General features: G+C 43.8%; 1 protein-coding gene across 1 annotated transcript in view; it reads right to left on the bottom strand.

Annotated features, from left to right (window-relative positions):
• The window catches only part of LOC144130292 (MAM and LDL-receptor class A domain-containing protein 1-like), a 171,004-nt gene that overhangs the window by 125,575 nt on the left and 22,362 nt on the right, over positions 1-23,067 (bottom strand). The window contains exons 6-7 of the mRNA XM_077664244.1: positions 19,099-19,180; positions 7,854-7,979 (exon numbers count right to left, since the gene is read on the bottom strand). Coding sequence (XP_077520370.1) covers positions 7,854-7,979; positions 19,099-19,180 — 208 coding nt within the window. The remainder of the gene's footprint in view (positions 1-7,853; positions 7,980-19,098; positions 19,181-23,067) is intronic.

Here is a 23,067-nt window from a genome sequence, read left to right as displayed (position 1 = left end):
GTTTTATTTTGCTGTAAGGGCGTCTCAGAAACAGCCGACAGACCTTTTGCAGCAACGTGCCTCTTGCGGCATTTAAATGAAGCACTTTAAACGTTAAATAATTCATGTGACTGCGCTCTTATGCTACATTATTCTACCTGCTCCATACCGTGTTTTGGGCAAATTAATTCCAAGTAACTGGGAGAATTACTTGAAACAGAGTTGATGTTCCTTTGGTTGCGAGTCAGAGGATCTATTCATAGGCCTTTGAGGCACGTTCGTTCGACTTCGTTGAAGGGAAAACTTGTGTTCTACTGGTGTAAGGATACCGCCTACTAATGTGTGCCTATGAGTGCGTATAATTAGAAAGGAGAACTAATAGAGAAAAAAGTATAAAATAAATATTAACACTGTCGCGTCATACCCTTAATGTGGAGCTTAAGTGTCCTGATTTTTTTCTAGCCTCCATGAAGGACAACGCACAAAAAATAGACGCAGCTATAGCGTACTATACTGCTCTCTATTTCATTGTCTGTTGTCCTGCTTGCGTGATCTAAATAAATGTTTTGAAATAAATGTTGCATAATTAATATTTACTAATAATCTAAAAACACGGAATTGAAAAATACTAGAGTCGCGCTATACAGCGGGAAATAATGCAAAGCCTTTGTTTTCGCTCAAGTTACGTGAAACGTCCTGTTTAAGTCTCTTGGGCGTCCTGTGGTCTGATACGCTTTCGCATTTGACCCACTGAGATTTTTATTGGTTTAGAAACAAATAAATGCATTTCTTGAAAAGATCTAAAATTCTACAGGTCTTCTGTAAGCCACAGAGCGGGATCCACAAATTGTGCTTCTGCGCGAAAACATTTTATGGTCCTGTATATTACGTGTGACTACTATTGAATTATATTCCCCTGCAGGCACCTGAACTCACAGTTCGATTTCAAACTTTCGACCGAAAAATATTCTGTCCGTACGTTTCTATATTAGTCCTCAGAAATGAAAACAAAACTGAGTGAACTTTCTTTTTTACCGACTGTTACAGGTACCATTTCAAAAATTCCTTAAAAAGGAGACCTTTAAATAGACACAAAATCTTATAGGGCCGAACGATTTCCTGCAGCAGATGTCAGTTACAATAAATATGATTTTAATCACTAAGGTTAAAACCTAACTTTTTGTAACTCTCATAAAAGCACTACTATTTATTTACTACCAATGATGAGGCCGAATCAACACTAAACACAATACAACTTCCCGTTTATGGGAACCCTGAAATGATTTTGATTGGCGTTCTAGAGCAAAATATCCGTAGAGATGGTCTTTTTGGGTATTCGAGTCAAGTTTTAAAGCTCTGCATGGATCTTAAAATTTAGAAATAATTTTTAATAAGCGCTGCTCACCGTAGCTCGTAGACAATTAGGGCGACACACTCCACCGCGCATTCCCTACCCCATTGATGTCAGTGGGCAGAGGAACCAGCCATCAACCTCGCTCCGTCTGCCCACTGACGTCATCAGGGTAGGAGACGCGCGGCGGGGTGTGCCGCCCTAATCAGTTGCGAGCTACGGCGAGCAGAGATTTTATAAAAATTATTTCTGAATTATACCTTGCCCACGCGGAGCTTGCAAATTTCACTCGCATGCCCATAAAGACCACCTCTACAGATCTGTTGCAGTAGATTATGCACATCGAAATCATTTCAGGGTCCCTTTAATGCGATGGCATTATAGGCTTTATTGGGGAAAAAATGTGTATTCAGACACAGTGTTCGGTAATTGGCTGCAGTGAAGTGACTTCACTGCTCGTAAAGGCATCCACAGGTTTTAATGCTCTCTCACTGCAAACACATCATGTGATTTGATATCCTTGTGAATGTTGTTTTTTGAAAAAAGAAAAATAGATTGTAACAAAACGCTGGAGCCCGAAGAATTGATGGGTTTTTTTACCGCACGAGACCAAAACTCAGGCATGGCGCCCACAGCATAATCAGTATAAACTCAATCTCCCTTCTAACATGTTGTAGTGCCTAAAGCTCCTAACTGAAACAGCCTGCGCTATTCTACCAGGTCACAGCATTGTTTTGTTTCATCGTCTCATGCAAGGGCAGGGCTAGTGATTGCCAACTACATGGATCTTACTTTTCAGAGCGACAGAACAAAAGGCAGTTCTCGCCGAGGTACAATAGAGCAGTGAGGCAACATTTGGTGCAGTGGTCATTGCAGCGGAAGGTCATGACCCTCAACACATCTCCGTATATAGGACTACCTAATAAATGTTCTCACCACCACCACGATCAGTGAACGTTGCGTTCACACCTCTTTTTGCGCACTTCATGCCCTAAATTTCGGCATCGCGCGGAAAATTGCATCTAATTCCTGGCGCCTAGGTGCTTCTTGGAATGATTTCTTTTTCTCCCTTTCATAACAGATACCGCATTGTCTTGTCCTGCCTTCAAACTCACGATTGGCTACGTTAATTCAAACATTAACCACAAAGTTTCAGCTGTTTTGTTACTTAACTAGGATCTTTTTCTTCGCTGGCGTCCGCCAAGGCTGACAGTTCATTCCTGAAAAGAAATCGTTTCTTCTTGGAACCTCGTGTTTATTGCATGTTTCGAAATATTAACTTAAACGTCCGGCTTTATCTTATTACCTTAAACAAATGGCTTACACGCGTTACGGAACTTCCTCATGATCCTTGAATGCGTAAGCACAGAGGTTACATTTTTTGATGCAGTGATGTTTATAGCGCAAACAAAGACAAGGACAAGAGAGGTGACATGGTGTGAGTGTTGCCTCTCTTGTTTTTTCTCCTTGTTCGCGCTATATGCCTTTCTACGTCAAGATAAAGTACCAGCTCGCACAACAGGAAGTTTTAATGAAGAACAAAGGTTCCAGCAGCTCCACCGCAAAGTTTTGTGATTTCCCTGAAGGAAATCAAGTCCTCACACATATCACAAACGCTATAAATATTAATATACGAGTTGTTAAAATTCTTTAAATTCAAGCTTGCAAGATGGGCTAATTGTCGCTTAAAGGTCGAAGGGCTCCTATGTGTTTTGGTGAATTTCCCGACGTAGAGTAGATGTGCGACCAAAGAGCAAATAATCATTAGCATAATCTCAAGCCTACCGACATCACTGAAAAAAACTTACCAGCTTTAACGCGTTGTAGTTAGAGAAGAATTCGCCGTAATGCGGGCTAGACCATTTACATCTTTCATCGGTTCAAGAAAAGACCCAGTTAATTTGTCCATTGATTCTGCCTTGCAGTGACATCTGCCAGCGGCTTTGGTAAGCTAAGCTGGTATGTGGCTCTTTTTCACAGGCGATGGTGCCAGGTGCCGTCCCCTACACACGGTTGAATTTTCCTTCAGCTACTAAATTTGTGAAATCCGTACACTTTTCCCATACGAAGCGCTTAGGAAGCGAGTGCTCCCCTTTACGGAACATTATTTATGACCTCGAACAAAGTCTATTTCCTCCTCTTTCTCGAAATAACTCAGCCTCCCTGCCGATAATTGTCTTCTGGCAACGATAAGGGATCAAATTGCGTCATTAAAACAACCAAAGCGATTTCTAATGTCGATTGGAAGTTGAACACGTGGCTATTCTTACTCTCATTTCAGAATTTTATCCCTGGTTTATCCATTCAGAAGCAGTGCCCATCAGTGATGGAAGTGAGTCTAAGAGACCGATTAAGACGTTCAGGCAGGAGTTTTCTTCTAACTTGTCTGAACTGGTTTGCCTTAGTTGCCTCTGGTTGCATAACAGCGCAGTTATGCAACCAGATGTTTTGTGAGCACCACAATGTTTCTTTTTGTAAGGCAGTGGTAGCCAAATATTACCAACGAAAAGGCACATCGAACTGTGAGGCATGTTCTATTGAGCAATGCATAAATGATAAAGTATGCAGGGTAATAAATGCGCACAGCATAGCGCGTCGCATTACTATAGGTACCCGTCTGTTCCAAGATGGGGAAGTGTTCGTATTGCAGTGTGTACAAATGTGCATTATCACAATTTTCACCGGTTTCTGATTTTGTCATCAATGCACTCAAGTGTTCTCAGCCGTTGTTGTCCTCAGTCAATGTAGTGAAGAAAACTCTCAATGAAGCGCAAGTTGTGCACAGAATTCTCTGCGCTCGCGGCTTCACATGGGTGAAACAGTAAGGCGGCTTCCTCAGTGAAAAGTTACGTGAGCACCTCATCCCTTGCCTGCGCATTATCACACTATAAGCCTTCAACAGAGATGCACAAGGAGCATAGTAGAACTGCAAACTGCGGAAGTGTACGCAGCTGTTGAGGCCGTATTTATAAGATGCAAGAAATCCATGAAATATGGAAGATATATTTTGTTAATAAACAACCAAGAACAGTGAATTAGTCATGTCATATCCTTTGATTTGCCCCAAAAAGAAATAAGATTCACAAGAAGGTCGGTCGGCGGCATGCTCTATAAAAAAATCTACCGGAGGCATGGACCTTTCCAGCAATGAAGGCCATTAACATAGTGCCGAGAAAACTGCCAGTGTTTAAAAGGGCGACTTCGACGTTTTTCTACCACCCAGGATTTTACTGAAACTTTCACGATATATTTTAGAAGTCTACTGATCTTTTTTGCCAAATTTCGCAGGCGCCTACGGTTTTGTTTCAATGCAAATGAATTTTAGAATTTCCCATGTTGTCGCCTGAAACAGGACGATTTCTTGGGTCAACCTTGCCTGCGTGATGCTACAGTTTGCGCGATCATCTACAATCGCTCTTCTATTCTGGAAGAGCAAAATTTATATCTTGGTTTTGGTCCTTTCCGAGAGATAATGATCTATGCCGTCAAAACAGTCGCCTGTTTACTCAATCGAGGTACATGCACACGGTATGCTTTAGAACTCTATTATTAATGTCATGTTTTGGTAAAAATCCTGTTTCTTTTTCGGCTATCAGTTTCTTGCTGTTTTATAATACTTCTGCTCGGTATCTTGAAACATGGTTATTTGTGCCGAAGGGAAAGGAGTCAATGAGATGTTATGTGAAGTGATTATGTAGCCAAAATATCTTAAACACCTCAAAGTTACCCTTTAAAATATGATTACATGACATACGTCAAAACTATGTTGTCTTCTTCCCACTTTTTCACTTTCTCTTCTTCATTCTCATCAAGAGCCTTAAATTTGCTACACATAACAAGCTGCGCCTGGTTGCTAAGTAGAGTTTTCTTCGGGATATATTTTGCTATGTAACTTGTTCTTAACTATAAATGAGCAAAATTGTTATTTGCTATATGATGGTATAAATATAGCTTTTCTTATACTACATTTCACTCAGCCGATAGACTTACACATATTACAAGCAAAAGAAGAATACCCACTACATAATCATATACAGTCGAACCCGCTTATAACGAACCCGACGGTCACGCGGATTCCGTTTCTCGTATTCCGTCGTTCGCAGTAAGTGGGCTCTCCATGTCACATCCAAAAAATAGTCAGACAGTCCGAGTCCGTTATGCGCGTCTGTGTATTGATACTAGAGGCTATTGCGGCGCTTTCCAAGCTCTCCAGAGCTGTCACGTGCCGCTCGCGGATAGTGTTGCTGCCTACAAGCGGCTTTAGGGATGTGATATTACTAATGACCCGGATCATCCCATACAAAAATGTCCTATGGCCGGATATAGACATTTGTCCCAAATAGCCATAAACCTTTCCTATTTCTATCTATAGCCGTTGATACAGGCTGATATATTTTTATATAAAGAGCTTAAGACAGTTGCATGGTTCCAAAGCTATAACTTAAGTGGCATAGATTTTTTCAATAGCTAGCAATAAGCACCTCTGTGGGTCTTATAGGCGTTCATAAAAGGCCTTAGACGGACATTGTTTTTTCCACGGACGGCCATAAGAAGTTTTCGTATGGGATGAGAGGGGAATAAGAAAAATAAGAATGTGGTGGGGCGTATATGGCAGGTTCTCTCAGAACATGAATAGCAGTTACTTATGTCCCTCAAGAGAAAAGTATACAACAGCTGTATCTTACCGGAATTCACCTATGGCGCAGAAACGTTGAGGCTAACAAAAGGGGCTCAGATTCAGTTAAGGACCACGCAGCGAGCCATGGAAAGAAAAATAATAGGTAAAACGTTAAGAGACCGGAAGCGGGCACAGTTGGTGAGGGAACAAACGTGAGTTGAAGACATACTGGTCGAAATCAAGAGGAAGAAATGGGCTTGGGCAGGGCATGTAATGCGAAGGCAAGGTAACCGTTGGCTTATAAGTGTAAGGGAACGGGCTCCAAGATAGTGGAAGCGCAGCAGCGGGCGGCAGAAAAATAGGTGGACGGATGAGATTAAGAAGTTTGCGGAGATACGATGGCTGTAACTGTCGAAGGACAGGGTTAATTCGAAAGACATCAGAGAGTCAGGCTGATGATGATGGCGGCGGAAACCTCAACGAGAGCTCGTGGTGGATCGGTCTCCTAGTCGTCGTCTTCATCACACTGCTATCAATAGGAGAGTGTTCGTACTTTGTGTACTAATATTTTATTCACTGCATAGCTATCCAAAATCAGCATCATCATCCGTACCAACGAAGCCATTCAAGGCGTCATCAGGTCAGGCTAGGTGCGCATCGATGACGCGTTGCCATGAATCTAAATGCGTCCGATAGGTACAGTGTCTTCCATCCTTCTGGGTTCGTAAGCACTGGATTACGGAAGCAATTATTGATGCTACCCGCACTCAATTCCATCCATGCCAACCTACTCCACTGAGCACTTGGAAGAGAGTTACCCGAAATAGGACGTCGACACTTGGTGAGTCAAATGTTATCAGTATTCACTGGGGAAGTGGCGGCGAGTAGATGCCTATAGCGTGTGAATTATCCCGACGGCACGTGGCACGTCCGGCTCGTGGCGTTCGGTGGCAGAAAGCGTGGTTGCCGCACTCAGAGAAGAAGTTGTATGCCACACGGTTATCGAGAACGAACAGGACCATCCTATATATTTTAAGCCACTACGCAAGGAAGTTCATCGCCTCCGAAAACTTATGCCGAGTGGCGCACTCGTCGAAGAAAAAAAAAATTCAGCTCATCATCGAAGGCTTTGCGTCGTAGCTGCAGCGCACCAGAATGCAGCTTTAAAAGCAGTGAGTCTTGAAAGCTTCCGGATGACACACGGCGGCCGCCGGCGCTGCTGTCCAGGTTCGTCCACAGGACGGTAATGCGAAGCTTGCTGCAGTTTCCTCGAGCGCTAGGCGCGGCCTATGAAGGCATCCGTTTTTGACGGCCGCATTTCAGAAGAAATTTTGTAGCCGTTCGATACATCACGTGTTATTTTTTAGCGTTTGTGTTGAAGTGTTTTTTCCTTAGAATGGAGGGCAGGGGTTATCACGGAGGCTTGGAGGAGCTCTTCACGTAATAGAACTTGAACAAACGGCGGTTTTCTATCCTGGAGCCTAGATTGCAGCGCTTCGTCATTTGCTGTAACCTAGTTCTGAGGCAGCACTTCTTCGTAGTATCTGAGGTGCAACGTCATTAAGCTGATCCATATTTTGATGGTAGTACCGCCCTCATTCGTGTAAGCGAGCGGCCGTTATAACTGCGGCCATTAGAAGTGGGCTCGACTGTAGTAGTATTCTAATAGGGGCATAAAAAAATGCGTGTGCGATCCTTGTATTGGTCTACCGCTTAATAATGCAGTAGGAGGAAAAGCACATGTATTTTAATTTCTATTTTTCCTTGCTGAATTTTCTTTTCGCTAGACTAGAAGCTTACAAGACTACAACATGAGGCATAAGCCATACGAAAGGTGTTACCGCTTCTTCTGTTAACACGCATCATAGATCCTGCGCGGAGTGCCGAGGCAAGTAAACATCTCACCTTGCAGATTCTTTAGCGTGTGGTCCGGAAACCCAAACAGCGAGGCACGGCGAGGTTGCCAGAGGCTGAAGCTCCTCGGATCGTGTATGAGCAAGCACGGAGAATCCTCCTCCCAAGAGCAGAAGTCTGAGCGGGGAAATTTACAAACGATTTGCAGTATTTTTGACCCGGAATAAGGAAAAGCAATGTCTGGTATGCGGAACCAGATAATAGGCAATCACAATCAAACTAATGCAGTTCTTAAGCCCAAGCGCTGCACATTTTCGCAGGAGCTGGCCAGACTCTATCACTGAATGCAACTTATCAATCTGTTACTAATACAATCGTGAATCCCAAAAACGGTGACCAGGAACAGTTTTCTATAAGCTCTCTATTTTTCTGGAATCACGAAGATAGCTGTTGCATCATTAGCAAGCTCTCAAGCAGAGATAGCTGGCGTATCATTAGCTGCTCTCAAATAGATCGCGTCGGAACATCTGTATTCTCAGCACAGGCACCACATACATGTATACACAGATGACCCCTTCAACTGAACCAGTTCCGCGGGGCCTGTAGCGATGCCGGCGATGTCCATCTTGATGAAGATTAAGACGACCTACCACACTTCCTAAACTAGTGCGGAACTAGCTGCTTTTCGGGCTGCCTGAGTTCAGCAGCCAACAACCTCCACGTGAATGGTCAGTTTTAACTGATTCTAGAGCAGCCCTTCAAGGTCAGCAAGCTGTTCTACGCCGTGGGTCGTACTATGAACTGGTTACAGAGATTTGCGAGCTGTACCACTACGCCATATCGAAAGGTCATAACATATTTTTTAATGGCTGCCGGACACTGCGGTAGCGAAGGGAACAATTATGTTGCTGAGGCTGCCATATCTGCCGACAATCACGGAGTTCATGTCTGTATTCCTGTGTCAAGAGTTGACGCAGCGTGTGAGCTAGGCAGGTTTGCGCTAGAACTCACACTTTCTTCGTGGAACACTGGAGTTTTTTCAACCGTCGCCTCAGGGCATTGTATCCTGGACTAAGCCTTCATCTTCCACACAATATACCGAGTCGTGAAGCTACCAATGAAATTTTTTGGCTATTGGAGACGAGCAACGCTTTTCAATTATTAACACAAAACACACCCAAAGCAAAGATCGAGGAACAGGGCTCTCTTTGTATCTGGTCGTCCTGCGCCATGCGAACGTACGCTTCAGGTTCCCAACGAAGACGCTGCCTGAAAGCTCTGTGCGGTCTTGGAAATCATCATAAGTGCCTTTGAAGCATCGGCTCCAGGTATACTCTTAGTACAACGCTGAGGGCAAATCGACCAAACTATTTTTCTCAGTAAAAATTAATTTTCTCCCTCTTTATGGCTGAAAACACAGCAAAAGATTTCTTTATTAAAGTGAAAATTGCATTTAAACATCCTCCCGCAAGTGGATTCAAATTCATGCCGGCTTTCTCAAGAAGGAATTTTTGCCAGAATTGTAAGGTGAATTTTGGTGTATCGTAGCCTCTGGGTTACGCGCCGTAAAATCAATGCCGATGCCCGATTTTACTGGCGGAATCAGCCGCTATGGCGACGCCTGTTTTATGTTTATTGTTTTTCGTTTTTTTCCTCGCTAGAATAAGCTGTTTTTTTATGAGAGTGCCCCTTTCTGATTGAAACGGAGTTCTCTATCTATGCATCGCAACTTCTATTTATACTCAGTGTTCCTTTTATTTTGGTTCTACGCAGATTTGATTCGTGGCGCACAAGACACAAAATAACTCAATGTATTTTTATCTCGAACGACGTTCGTTTACACCTAGGCTTCCTAAGTTCTTTTGTCGCATCTTATCGCTAGAACTTGCTGGTTTCATGTGGAATTGTCGTCTTTCCGCTTTTTTTTTTCACCATCTGCGGGGAGCGCGGCCGATTCCAGTAATTACTTTGCAGCGTTCCTCATAAAAGAACAGAAAGAGCAAACAGAGCGAAAGAAAACAGCACGTAGAAACAGAACACATGAATAAAAAGACGTACACAAGCCCTGACTTACGAGTGAGATTTCATTTCAGGGAAAGGCGTATAAATATGGTTTACGGTTTATGCAGGTACAACGCCCCAAAGCGACTCAGGCTATAAGGGCTGCCGTAAAGAAGGGCTCCGGAAGTTTCGACCACCTGAGGTTCTTCAGCGTGCGCTGGCATTGCACAGTACACTGACCTCTAGCATTTCACCTCCATCGAAATTCGATAACCGCGGCCAAGATCGACTTTTGGGTCAGCAACCAACCGCCATAACCACTGAACCACCGCGGCGGCCACGCGCATAAATAGGCCTAAGCAAGGAAGACAAAACTGGAATGCGTCGCGATCGCCTGGAATAATTCTACTAACTTGAAACAGTAAAAAAGATACGAAGGAGGCCACAAAATTGAAGATAAAAGCAATGGGAACCGATGGTGTAAATGGACATAACAGACAAAAAGATTAAAACCCGTAAGTTTAAAAATTTTAGCAGTTTTCAAGCAGCCTTTATTATTCTGTCTACTACTACAACCTGTTCGAAGCTTTCGGTGACTACAGGAGCGTATGTTGTGTCGTTGCGTGGTATTAGGTTCTGCGCTTTGTGACGGCGCTATCAATAGTCGTAGAGAGATCCTTGGTCTTGTAACTAATCGGTCATTCTGATCAGTAAACTCCGCCAGGGTCACTTTCAGAGAAACGGTATATGTATTATTTTTTTGTCTACGCCGAACGCAATTCCTAGCGAGAGCAAAAAGGGCAGCTTCATTAGTTATCTCCCTTTGTTGCGCAATAACCTGTATTACTTATGCAAAGGCTGTTAATAAGAGCATGAAAGTCAAACGGCACGAGGCAAGAAGCGTGTGCCCGTATTTAGTGAGCGGCATCTTGCGGTGGTACTTGAATTACCGCTCCCATGTTCTCGTGTGTGTATGGGCCAACCTGGTCGATATGTGAACGACCACACCTGAGAACATGGCTATGCAGCTACGCAAGCGGCAGTAATTTTGCTGCACCTTACCTCACTTGGCTGCACTCCACAGTTTGGCACGTGTATGATATTGCGCGACACGTCTTCGGGCGCAACAAGAAATCTCTGAGGCCCACACATTGCACAAGGCCGCTACGTGTTTCTTCACTCTCACACGCGATTAAATGGGGAGTAGAAAAGGAGTTTATGTACTTCCTTGCGTTTATTGCTTACTCCTTTTTTTGCTTCACCTATATTTCCCTTATCTTGCAGCAAAGCAAAGAAAGATTTTGGCAGTCAGAGCTTTGGTCTTTTCTTTTCCTTTGTTAGTCGTGCAGAGTGAGTGATAATATTGTGAATATTTGTAATAATGCGAATAAACCAGTATTGGAAAAATGGTTTGACAAGCTTTAAACTTATATCCTTTTGTTCAAGCTTTATAACTGCAACTGCATTGTATACGTGTGACATAGAGCCGAGGCGATGCTATGCGCACGCCATGCTTAATCCCATTCACTTTTCGTCTACCTCTTCTACTGCCCTAAGCTGCCGCGGTGGTTCAGTGGTTATGGCGCTTGGCTGCTGACCCGAATGACGCGGGTTCGATCCCGGCCGCGGCGGTCGCATTTCGACGGAGGCGAAAGGCTAGAGGCCCGTGTGCTGTGTGAAGTGCACGTTAAACAGCTCCAGGTTTTCGAAATTTCCGCACCCTTCTATTACGGCGTCCCTGAAAGCCTCAGTAACTTTGGAACGTTAAACCACATACCCGAACCACGCCGATCTATGTCGTAGTTCACACTGGAAACCTTGTAAAATTAGGTAAGACCATTTCATAACATAGCTTAACATTCATTTTTTCGGGTGTCATCACATCTCGTTAGCGCACAGCCTCCCAAACCCGAGGGTCGAGTGGAAGAAATTTCTCATTATCATCATCACCATCATCATCAGCCTCACTCCGCCCACCGTAGGGCAAAGGTCTCTACCATGTCTCTCCAATTAACCTTGTCATTTGCCTGCTGCGCCCACTGTATGCCCGCAAACTTTCTTAATCCCATGCGCCCACCTAAATTTCTGCCGCCCCCTTCTACGCTTGCCTTCTCTTGGAATCTACTTATCTTGGCTTCGCATTACATGTCCTGCACAAGCCCATTTCTTCCTCTTGTTTCGACTAGGATGTCATTAACCCGCATTTGTTCTCTCACCCACTCTGCCCACTTCTCATCATTAATGATCATATTCTTCACGTGGTAAGCCAAGGTGCACAGCTTCCTTTCTGGTGCACTCTATTGTGCGGCCGCGATTCTTTAGCAGGCACTGGTATGATGTGACGCGTTACATTAGGAATAAAGGAGGGCACCGGGTGGCCTCAAGTGGGGTCTTGTTGTATTCCTCGATGACTTCAGGATGAAGTGATTGATGTACATGGTATCTGAGCACGGTCATTGATTTTGCATTTGAGGCGTGTTACTATATTTTGATTCGATCGTTCCTTCTGTTGCGCTGACGGTGCTGCGATGTGAATAATTGATGAATCTTGCTTCGCTTGAGAAAGCGCATACATTTGCCGGCTTGAAAACGAGGTCCTCGACCCGAAAAGACCTTCCTGAGCTTTCTAGCAACAAATATGTGCGGTAAGCACAAACTTTAGGCGCCGCTTGTCTCGTTTTTGTGGTCAAAAGCCCGTACGTAGAACGGGTAACGTAATCGATGACTAGATGGATAAATTTGTTGGATTAACCGTAGTCAGCAAAGCCGCCGATTGTATCTATGGCGAACAGGTCGAAATGTTATTCAGCAGGAAGTAGGAACTCAACAAAGCCATACTTTGATTTTCGGTTTCTTGCATTTTTGGCGAGTGTCACATTGATGTACGCATATTGCAACACCATTGATTTTGCCAGAAGAGTACTATTCGGGAGAAATGTACGCTCCGCGTCTTCTTTGTACCAGTGTGTCCGAAATACTTGCGAGCTTACTCAAGAACGGTGCGGTGAGTCGAAGCGCTTGGGGAATATACACTTGCCTGGTCCCTCTTTTGTCAACGATAGCGATATTGTTGTCCATGGTCTATTGCGTATGCCGCTTCAGGGTGGTCACAATGATCTGCTTGAAGCTCTTCCATGTTGAGAAGTTGCAGCATCGCAGCAAAGTTTGTCTGATTCGGTGTTGCTATTATCTTTCGCGCGTTTAATAATAATATCATGCAGAGGTAATTTTAGCACCCATCGAAAAAGACGGCTTTGAGGATTTTGGATGGCCTGCAATCATGGATGCGGAGCATAGCCTACTGTTATAGTTAAATGCTTGCCATGCAACTACCAATTTCATCAGTCAACAAGACACTCTCGTTCTTTGATGGTATAGTTAGCTTCACACTTGGGATGTCTACGATGCGGCACGCAACTGGATGTTCCAGGCGTCAAGGGCTGGCAGATTGAGGACGCCATCCATTCCTTCATTGGATGCATCCCAGTAGATATGTATGGCTTGTTGGGATGAAAAATGCGTTTGTAGTATGGGCTCTTGAGTTAATTGTTCTTTCAGTCCTGCAGCTGCGCAATCACAATCGGCCGACCACAACCACTTCGTGTCCTTTTGAAGTAACTTTGTGAGCGGCACTAAAACGGTAAATTACGGCATGTACACGTTGACGGCGCCCAAAAAATCATTGAAGAGACTTTTGTCTCCAAAGCTTGTGGAAACGCAGCACAGGATTGATCTCGCATGGTTTGGGTGTCAGGACGCCCCTAGAAATTTTGTGACCTAGGTACTGAACAGGATGCTCAGCAAAAGAGCGCTTCTTGTGCCTGATCTGGGTGTTCTTGGCGCAAAAGGCTTCCAACACTGGTTCGAAATCTACCATTCGACCTGAGAACTCGTTCGAATAACTAACGATGTCATCAAAGTAGTTCGCTCCATGCTTGAGGCAGTGCTTCCTGATGGCTGCTTTGAACGCTCTTTTGAAAGTCGCGGGAGCATTCCTTGGACCGATGAGCATCATAACCCTTTGATAATAGCCGCTAGGCTTGACAAAAGCCGTTTTGTTTATATAATCATAGTGAATTCGAATTTTATTTATTTATTTGTTTGAAAATACTGCAGCCTCATTCTAGGGGCTATAGCAGAAGTCGGTACATAAGATGTGTTAAAATTCCACGCATAAAATGGTACATGGCAAGGATTACAAATATAAACGCTGCACACAACACCATACAATGCTACGACTCAATTGCCGACGTCAAAATCATAAATTGATAATGCACGAATGTTTCCATGCAAAGAGTTCCAATTCTCCATAGTACGCGAAAAAAGTTGTATTTGAAAACGGTAGTACGGGAAAAAAGGTTGGATATTAAGATCGTGATGGTTCCTGGTTACAGATGGTTTTAAAAACGAGGTATGCTTACCCCCTGAAAGGCAATTACCAGAATGCACTATTGGGTGAAGAAGTTTTAAAGACTGTTTTCCGGAGGGATGCGAGCGGACTTCGGTTTAGGGAAGACATCGCAGATGAAGTTGAAAAATGAAAGTAGTAGCGGCGGAAAATAAATCTTACAGCTTTTCTTTGCACAGATTCTATTTGATCAACTTCACATTGGTTATATGGATTCCAAACATTTGAAGCGTTTTCAAGAATAGGGCGAATTAGTGTTTTGTACATGAGCAATTTGGCCTCTTTAGGAGCATCCCATACACTGCGCCTCAAGTAACCTACCTTTTTAAGAGCTTTAGCTGTGATGTGATCGATGTGTTTGGATACGCGGTGGGTGAAAGCCATGACAACTGTCTTGCTGAAATTGATGTTCATCTGCCACGTATTGCACCAGTCACAGAACATGCAAAAAGACTCATTCCGAAGGAAGTGATCATCGACAGAGTTAATAGTGTGGTTCAATACGCAATCATCGGCGTATAGACGGATCTTAGAGGTTATACTGCCAGGCACATCATTAATGTATAGTAAAAACAACGAACGGCCAAGGACAGAGCCGTGGAGAATACCTGAGGTTACATCGGCTAAGGAAGATTCAACGGAATTGAAGCGAACAGACAGGGAGCGCTGCGAGAGGAAGTCGGCAATCGATTCAACGAGTTGAGCGTTATTGTGAACAACTTTCAGTTTGCATAACAATTCAGAGTGAAGGACCGTGTCAAAAGCTTTTGATGGCATCGATTTGGTTACTGGCATCTATGCTGAGAAGAATGTCATGTGCTAATTTGGTTAACTCCGTCACGGTACTAAACCCCTTACGAAACCCGTGTTGAGCCCTTGATACAAGATTAGTTGCTTCAAGAAATTTCATAATTTGTTTATAAATAATGTGCTCTAGGATCTTACATGAATGCATAGTTAAAGAGATCGGCCTATAGTCAGAAAGAAATTGTTTGATGTCGGGTTTATAGAGCGGGAGTACATTGGCGAGTTTCCATGAGGAAGGGACAATGCCAGTAGAAAGAGGTATTTGAAAAATAATTTAGAGATATCGAGACGACCAAAGGGAATAACGCGCAAGGAAGGTGTTTGGGATACAGTCTGGTTCAGCGTATTTTTGTGAGTCAAGGTGCAAGATAGATTTAAAACGCCCTGAGTGCAAACGTGATATCAGAGATAGAACGATCATGATTAGGAAGACTGAAAGATGGAATCATGTTATTATCACATGCAAAGACAGAATGAAAGTAAGCATTAAATGCATCAGACATTTGAGCAGGGTCAGTGACAATATAACTTAGAAGGACTTTGGTGTAGGCCAGTTGGTATGACATCGTGAAGAGCAAAACCGCAGTGACAATATCTTCATTAATAACGAATGAGGTGTATGAAGTGTCTGAAGGTAGAGCAGATCTAGCGCCAAAATTTACGAGGGTTATCTCTTAACAGCCCTTGGAGCTGAACGTCGAAATAGAAACCGTTAGCAGAGTGCATTTTAACACGATGTTCATTTTTTGCAGCTTGAAATCGAGCAATAGCATCAGGGTTACTGTTGCCTGTCATACGCCTCAGCCGAGACACACGACGTGACATCTGCAAAACATCGCGATTAATCCAAGGAAGAGTAGTATTTCTTCTCTTCGTTTTGACGGGAAGAAATAGTTTAATGCACAGTTTAACAAGCTTTTCACAATATTCAAGAAGGTCATTAACATCGCCGTCACAGCTGAGCGCGCAGAAGGAGTCGAAGCACTAGGCCAGTTTGTCGATTACGGAGTTGTCAGAATGATGGAAATCCAGAAATGACGTGAATGTCCACTGTGGTTTGGTAGTGAAGCGGGACAGGGTAAGAAGAACTCTTTCATGGTCGGAATAACCATCGACAACCCTACACTGAAAGCCGGTCTCTACTAGGTTGGGGCTTAGGAAGATTTAGTCTAGCAGTGAACTTAGTCTGGTAGGAAACGTAACTATTTGAGTGAGTCCAACAGAGAGCGAGAGATCTATTAACTCTTTTGCTAAAGAAGCGTCACGGCCAGAATAACACATCGATGGCCAGTGAATACCGACACGCTGAAATCACCAATGAAGTTGATGCTTGGTACTGTATGACTATGTATCAACTGGCTAAGAGAGTGCAAAACATCAACAGAGGTTCCGAGGGGTCGGCAAAAAAGGCGGATAATAACAGCCTGTTTTTCTAAATAAAGCTTGTACCAAATTGACTCAGTGCTGTAAGGAGCAGGTAGTATAGAAAATCTAAGATATGAACGAAGAAGTAAAGCTACACCACCGCCTTTGCCCTGATGTCTGTCGGCACGGATAGCAGGGTAACCGGGTGGGGTAAATTCAGAGTCATATGTCAGGGTGTAGCCAGGTTTCGTAGATGCCAATAATGTGAGGGTCATGGGAGGACACAAGCGCAAGAAGATCAGGGAGTTTGTTTGAGATGCTTCTAGTGTTAAGATTTAAGACAACGAGACTGGTTGGAGAGCTAGGTAACCGGCAACGGGGTGATGAACGAAGCTCAGTAGATTCGGTAGCCAATGCCCTGACATGATGTCTAGTTTGGTGATGTACTTGAACTACACTAGACGATCTGAAACATGGTCTATTCAAGGAATGGGTTGGTAGTCACGTAAGGTGACGGCGTTCAGCCGGCGACAATAAATACTCAAAGCATGAGCGTCGTCCGCCTTTTTTTCTCTGCCAAGATGACCGGAACAGCGTAGGGAATGAAAAAGGCCCCACAAAATTTTGTGCAAGAAGGGCATTATTTTTTTGTCAATTCTGCTTGATCTGTTTGCGAACATCGGTACAGAGGACAATGAATCGTAGTATTATCGGTAGTAGTGGCACTCTTCCGCTCAGTCGTTATGCACCCAAAGTCCGTCTGTGGTTCAAGGAGCTGTTCAAGGAGGACCTGTATACCTTTCGAGAGTTCACCACGAAAGAGTTTATCATTTATGAGGCTGTGCTGGGGGAATAGAATTCTCCTGCCTTGTGTTATGCTCTCCTTGTGTGACACTTATGTCGTTCAAATTCAGTGATGTGTTGAAGCAGAACGCTGTATCCAGGCCAAGAAGTAAATCAGCCTCCATGCTCTGCAGCACATTCATTTGAACTTTCCTCTTTTTGTTTCCAATCTGTAGTTGCACGTCAACACGACCCAGATATTTCGTAGTGTGCGTAACTTGCTGAACACTGGTGGAGAAGTCCTTTATCAACTTCGGCTGTAAATTTATTGTGGGCAGCCTATTTAATAGAGGTGATTTTTTCTCCTGTATCAAGCGTTTTGCAGCAACAGGGCACCCATTAGTGGAAGCTGTGAAGCAGTGTAAGCGTATTAATGAAGCTCTGGGTCGCACAACACGTTTCCCTAATCGAGATCAAGAGCAGACACTAGTTGTGTAAGCAAATCTGGCGTGGAAAGCTAACCGCTGAGCAATGCTGGCACTCAGGGCTTGGCAGGAATCATCCCATAGCAAAGGGCACTGGCTGTGACGGAGGGCTGCGATTGTTTTGCCTCATTATTGCACTCTGGGACAAGAAAGAAGATCGGCTCACCCGACTAAGGGTGGCCTCGACTCACTAGGCCATGGTCAAGCACTGTGGCGGAATGGTGATGGCGCTTCCCGCGAGGACGAGGTCCATGTCAGGCGGCACACCATTAGTAAGGCCAGATATTACGTGTGTGTCCTTGAAACCAGCAAGCAAGCTGAGTCGACTTTTTTCTTCGTAGTAACTCTTGATGGTCTGGCCCATGTATGAGCGGTAATGAATGAAAAAACGAAACAAGTTGACTCCAGCTGCAGCAAAACGAACAAGCGAGCGACTCTTGAGGTCGTTACACAACTACACATATTCGGAAATGTCAATGACGTAGGAGCCGGAAGCGTTCCCGTCGAGGTACTCACTGATGAGGGTCGCGTTCCGCCTACGAACTAGCTGCTGCATTCATTTCAAAGAGGCGAAGCCATTTCTTGACCGGCACGTCTTCCGGCTTTGCGGAGTACTTGAGAATGCCGAGCCGCTTGACGCGGCGTTGTTCAGTCGATTTGTGTGACGTGGAGCCGAGCGATGCAATGCGAACGTCATGTTTACATTTGTTGTTTACCTCAGTAAACATTACACATACCCATGCGTAATGATTGGCCAAGGTACGGGGTGAATACTAAGGAACTATTTGCGCAGAAATAAAAAGGCGTGAGGCGGCGAAGTACAATAATGGAATAACTGACGTTCAGAAAAAATAATAATTGCGGAAAAAATAAATTAAACAAACCTTAAGAGGCAGGAATAGAATAACGTACACTTTTGGGACATGCGGCAGAATTTTTGTATGCAGTTGACCCTGTTAACGGACCAGTTGCAATGATGTAATCATGAAGGTAGCCGCGATCACTGATTAACAAGGATCCCTTGGCGCTCGCAGCGAACCAGCGAAGAACTGGAAGAGTCACAGGGAGTCCTAACCTTGAAAATGGGACCTCCAAGTACTGCTTTCTCTGAAATTCGAACCTCCGATCCAGTAATAGAGGAAGAAATGTGCTATTTTTTAATTTCACCGCATGAGTCACAAAGCTTTATGTTTTTCAAACCCGCATCTGCATGAGTAAAAATTTAGGTGAGGGATTCTGCAACGCAAGAGCGTCATTGACAACTCACACAGCCTCATACTCACACCTCAATGTGTGGCTTACCCTTCACATCGACCCTTCGGCTACCTCTTCTACTGTCCGTGCGTCACATGAATATCTCCAAAAAGGAGTTCTAAATTTCTTCGCTCGACTCTGTACCAAAAGTGCCACAATGTTTGCAGAAGATTCACAAGAAAAGCTTTCTTACCTATCATTGCACAACGTCCAGAATACACTTGAATGTCATCTAGTGCAACCAGGCCACGTGCGAAGTAGGTTTGTATCAGGATCTAAAACACACATGTAGCAACATGTAAGGACACTGGACTGCACTAAGTACTATAAGTGCGAAAAAAAAGTACAGGTATTATAGGCTTCCCCTCTTGGACTCATGTCTTTTCTCAAAGCATGTGAGGCCAAACAGCTATTACAGGTGGTATTCTGACCCTTCATGGTTTCTGTTGTTCATCAGAATAAGGCTTGTGACATCGGTGGAGGAGAAAGAAAAACGTTTAATGCCTAGAATGGTTGAGTGGGCCCTTATTTGAGGAACCGCCGCTCTTACTCGGTTCACCAGCGAAAGCTGGTCTTCCGAATGTTAGCTGTACAGCGCCCTCTCCCTGCCTTCAGTTATTGGGTTTCAGATTCGTGCAATAGCTGGGTTTTTCAGGGATGCCCATACCATATGGTATAAGTTAGCCACTTCACCACAGAAGGCGCAATGCGGATATTACGAATTTGGAAAAATATAGCTAAATTTTACGGCTTTTCTATAAGCATTCAATTGCAAATTCCTTAAAATGACCCCTAGCTCTCTGTATATATTGTCGTGCAGTTCGATGCGCACATTCCTCACTAATATCAAATTTTGAAATAAATCCCTGTAGATTAATAGCGGTTCCGAATAATTATTTTCTTCGATTGTTGGAGAACCCGGAGTAATAGCGCGCGGGCAGCAGAGTGAGAGCTTTTGTTTCCATCATCCGCAGTGTCCTGGAGTCCGTAGGACTATAGATTTGAAGACTCTATTTTTAGTTGTGAGTATTTTCTTTGCATGTTTACCAATCCTTCTTCTTGTATAGTTATGGCATGCCGTAAGGGAGTTTGTAGTTACACACGAGACCTTCCGGGAAACCATCGCCAAAGCAATCGGCGCCTTCTCCATCTGGGCGATTCCCTCGCATCGTGATGCCCCATTAACTAATTTGCCGTCGATGGAAGAACAAAAAATCACAGATTCTTACCCAAGTATTCATTATCGACATACCGTAAAATAATGACTGATTAATTGATCTTTTCGCGGAGGACTTTGTTATCTACCAACGATATTTGGGTATAATGACGTTATCCTACAGAGAGATTTAAACAAATTTACGGCATAGTTTAAGGCATGGAAGATAGAAATATAAGTTGACAACAATACCATACGACGTTCTGTGAGCTGTCTGACTTTATTTTTAATACATATTTAATAAACAACTCTACTACTTCAACTGGTTTCAGATTTGAAGTACGCGGGTGTGTTTTTGATTTTATTGCTTTGTATTGCACTTTTTATAAGTGCCACGCTGAGTATATTTTTTGTACTACCCCCCCCCCCCCCCCTCCTTCTCCCTCTAAGTATGCCCTATTGTGCCTTTGGGGTATTTTAAAGTCACAAATTGAAGAGCAAAAGTATCGTTCATAGCATAATCGCGACATCATTACCCAGATTATGCAATCATGAATGACTGCCAATACGACAGAACTCGTTTCCCACTGCTACAACCATTCCCAGCAATTCTGGACAAAAGCATTTTTGAATCGGGAATCATTGATGAGCGCAATTTTTTCGTATAATGAAAGATTTCACTATAACAATAAACATATCTGCAGATCACCCGATGGCAGTTTTGAATTTTTTTTCTATAAACGTTTTTGCTCTTTTCGAAAGCGTTCCCCGTTGGTTTCCTATGGGAGTCTCAACTGTTTGATGCGACCGACGGAAACACTATTTAGAAGAAAGGTTTCGCTACATATCAGAAGAATAGACAATTACCTTCATTATTACCGTAATTTTTCTTTACAATTTCCCAATTTTCAAAATTTCTCTCTGTAATTACTGTAGATACGCTCGACCCCAGTAAGGAAAAAACCATCGAGACCAATTCAGTTTTTGAACTGGATGCTGTCAGATTGAAATAGCAGCAATACGAAATGCTTTCCGGTTTATAAATCAAGCTGGGAAATTCAACTGCTTTCTCTCATTTTGGTCGGATAGTCTGACAAGCTTCCCCATTTTCAATAGGAAAGTCTTATTGGCTCTTCTGTTCCGCTTCGGTCATCGAAGTTTTTCCTTAGGCTCCAATGGTTTTCATTGCAAATAAAGGTATCGCCCATTTTGCTTCCTAGTTTCCAGTCGAAGGGTCTAACTTTTCTGTCAACGTCTATTTGGGGACCACCTGCCGTGGCTCCGTAGCTCTCAGCTATGACGACGTGGGTAGAATCCCGGCCGCGGCAGCCGCCTATCGTTGGAGGTGAGATGCAAGGCACCCATGCAAATTCGTGAACAGCAGATTGTGGACCATGCTTCAGCTGCCACAGTCTTCTGACACGCTGCTTAGCAAAAATTACTGGGTGTAGTGCATATACAAGTAAGTAATATTTTCTTCTCCCCTCGCATATAAGGGCCGCAAACATTTCTGTTTCAGTTTAAACGCGGAAGCGTTGTCCGTGTAGTTATATCTGCGACTGTACTGTGCGTTGTCAGTGCACGTTGATGAAACCAAGGTGGTCAAAATTAATCCGAAAACCTACACTACGCCACCACTGCATACACATGTGTGGCCTTGGAATGCAAGGCTTCGCAAACCGCATTCCGGGCACATTTGATTTCTTCAGTCCTAACAGCTTAACCCAGTAACTTGCCTTGCTCCAGTTCAACAGTCCCATTAGTTTCTTTACTCTGACAATTCTCCTTATAATTATGTTTTGTATGGCTTTTTTCAGTTGCCGCATTGTTCTATTTCTCTAGACGTGTTGTCCAGGCACAAATGATCAACATGCGTTAGAGCCCTGGTGTCGGCCGAATAAGTTCGAACTGTATCTTTTTAACCATCGAGGGACTTTCTTGACAACGATACTTTTTCTTCGTACACTTTGTATAGTGGAAACGTGTTTATTCCGCCGAAGTTATTTGTCTTTTGTCTACCATCAGATGATAGTTAGCCTCACAAAGTGATATTTAGTGACAGAATCTGGTATTTGGACTTATACGCCTCAGGGTTCCTGCGCACCTTAAACTTCTTGCGTTCGTAGTTTAGTACGTACTGACACCACCACTCCTACAACTGCCACTGCAGGTAGAGCCGTAGCAAAAAGACACGCATTTTCGCAACCAGGATATCATCGTCCTAGTCAGTGATAAACAAGAGTTTCACCGACGAACCCGACCGCGGCGGCTGCGTTTTTATGGAGGAAAAACGCTAAGGCGCCCGTGTGCTGTGCGATGTCAGTGCACGTTAAAGATCCCCAGGTGGTCGAAATTATTCCGGAGCCCTCCACTACGGCACCTCCTTCTTCCTTTCTTCTTTCACTCCCTCCTTTATCCTTCTCTTACGGTGGGGTTCGGGTGTCCAACGATATATGAGACAGATTCTGCGCCATTTCCTGTCCCCAAAAACCAATTATTATTATTATGAAGCAAAGCTGAAAACATCGCTCGGGTATACATGGTGAAATGGGCGGAATCCAGAAATGACTGTAACTTGCAAGTATTTTTACTGTGACTTGCCAGGGGCGCTGACAGTCTGGTCCGTAGACATCAGCACAGAGCAGCAGCTTTGCTGCCATTAGTGTCATTCCGGATAATTTTGGTGCCGCTCGATATGTCGTATTTGTTTATACACTATTCTGTAATAAAGTGCAAGGCCGCGGGAGCAAGAAATTTGGTAACCCATTGGCTGTCCGATAACACAACAAAACAATGTGCTTATCAGGTGGAAATCGCGAGGAATCCAGATACGCGGTTACTCAATTTGAAGCAACGTAAACGTTTAACCAAAGCTGCACTGCAACGCTCGGTCCCCATGAGTTCAGAATTAATTTAGAGCTTCAATAAATCGCGGTTTAATTTTTAGCAGAAATATCATAAACGACGCGGTAGTCGTACTGATAGAAAACTATATTTGCTCAATTT

The sequence above is a fragment of the Amblyomma americanum genome, chromosome 4 (genome assembly GCF_052857255.1).
Source record: "Amblyomma americanum isolate KBUSLIRL-KWMA chromosome 4, ASM5285725v1, whole genome shotgun sequence".
NCBI classification, from domain to species: domain Eukaryota; kingdom Metazoa; phylum Arthropoda; class Arachnida; order Ixodida; family Ixodidae; genus Amblyomma; species Amblyomma americanum.
This window is presented reverse-complemented; position numbering and strand designations above follow the sequence as displayed.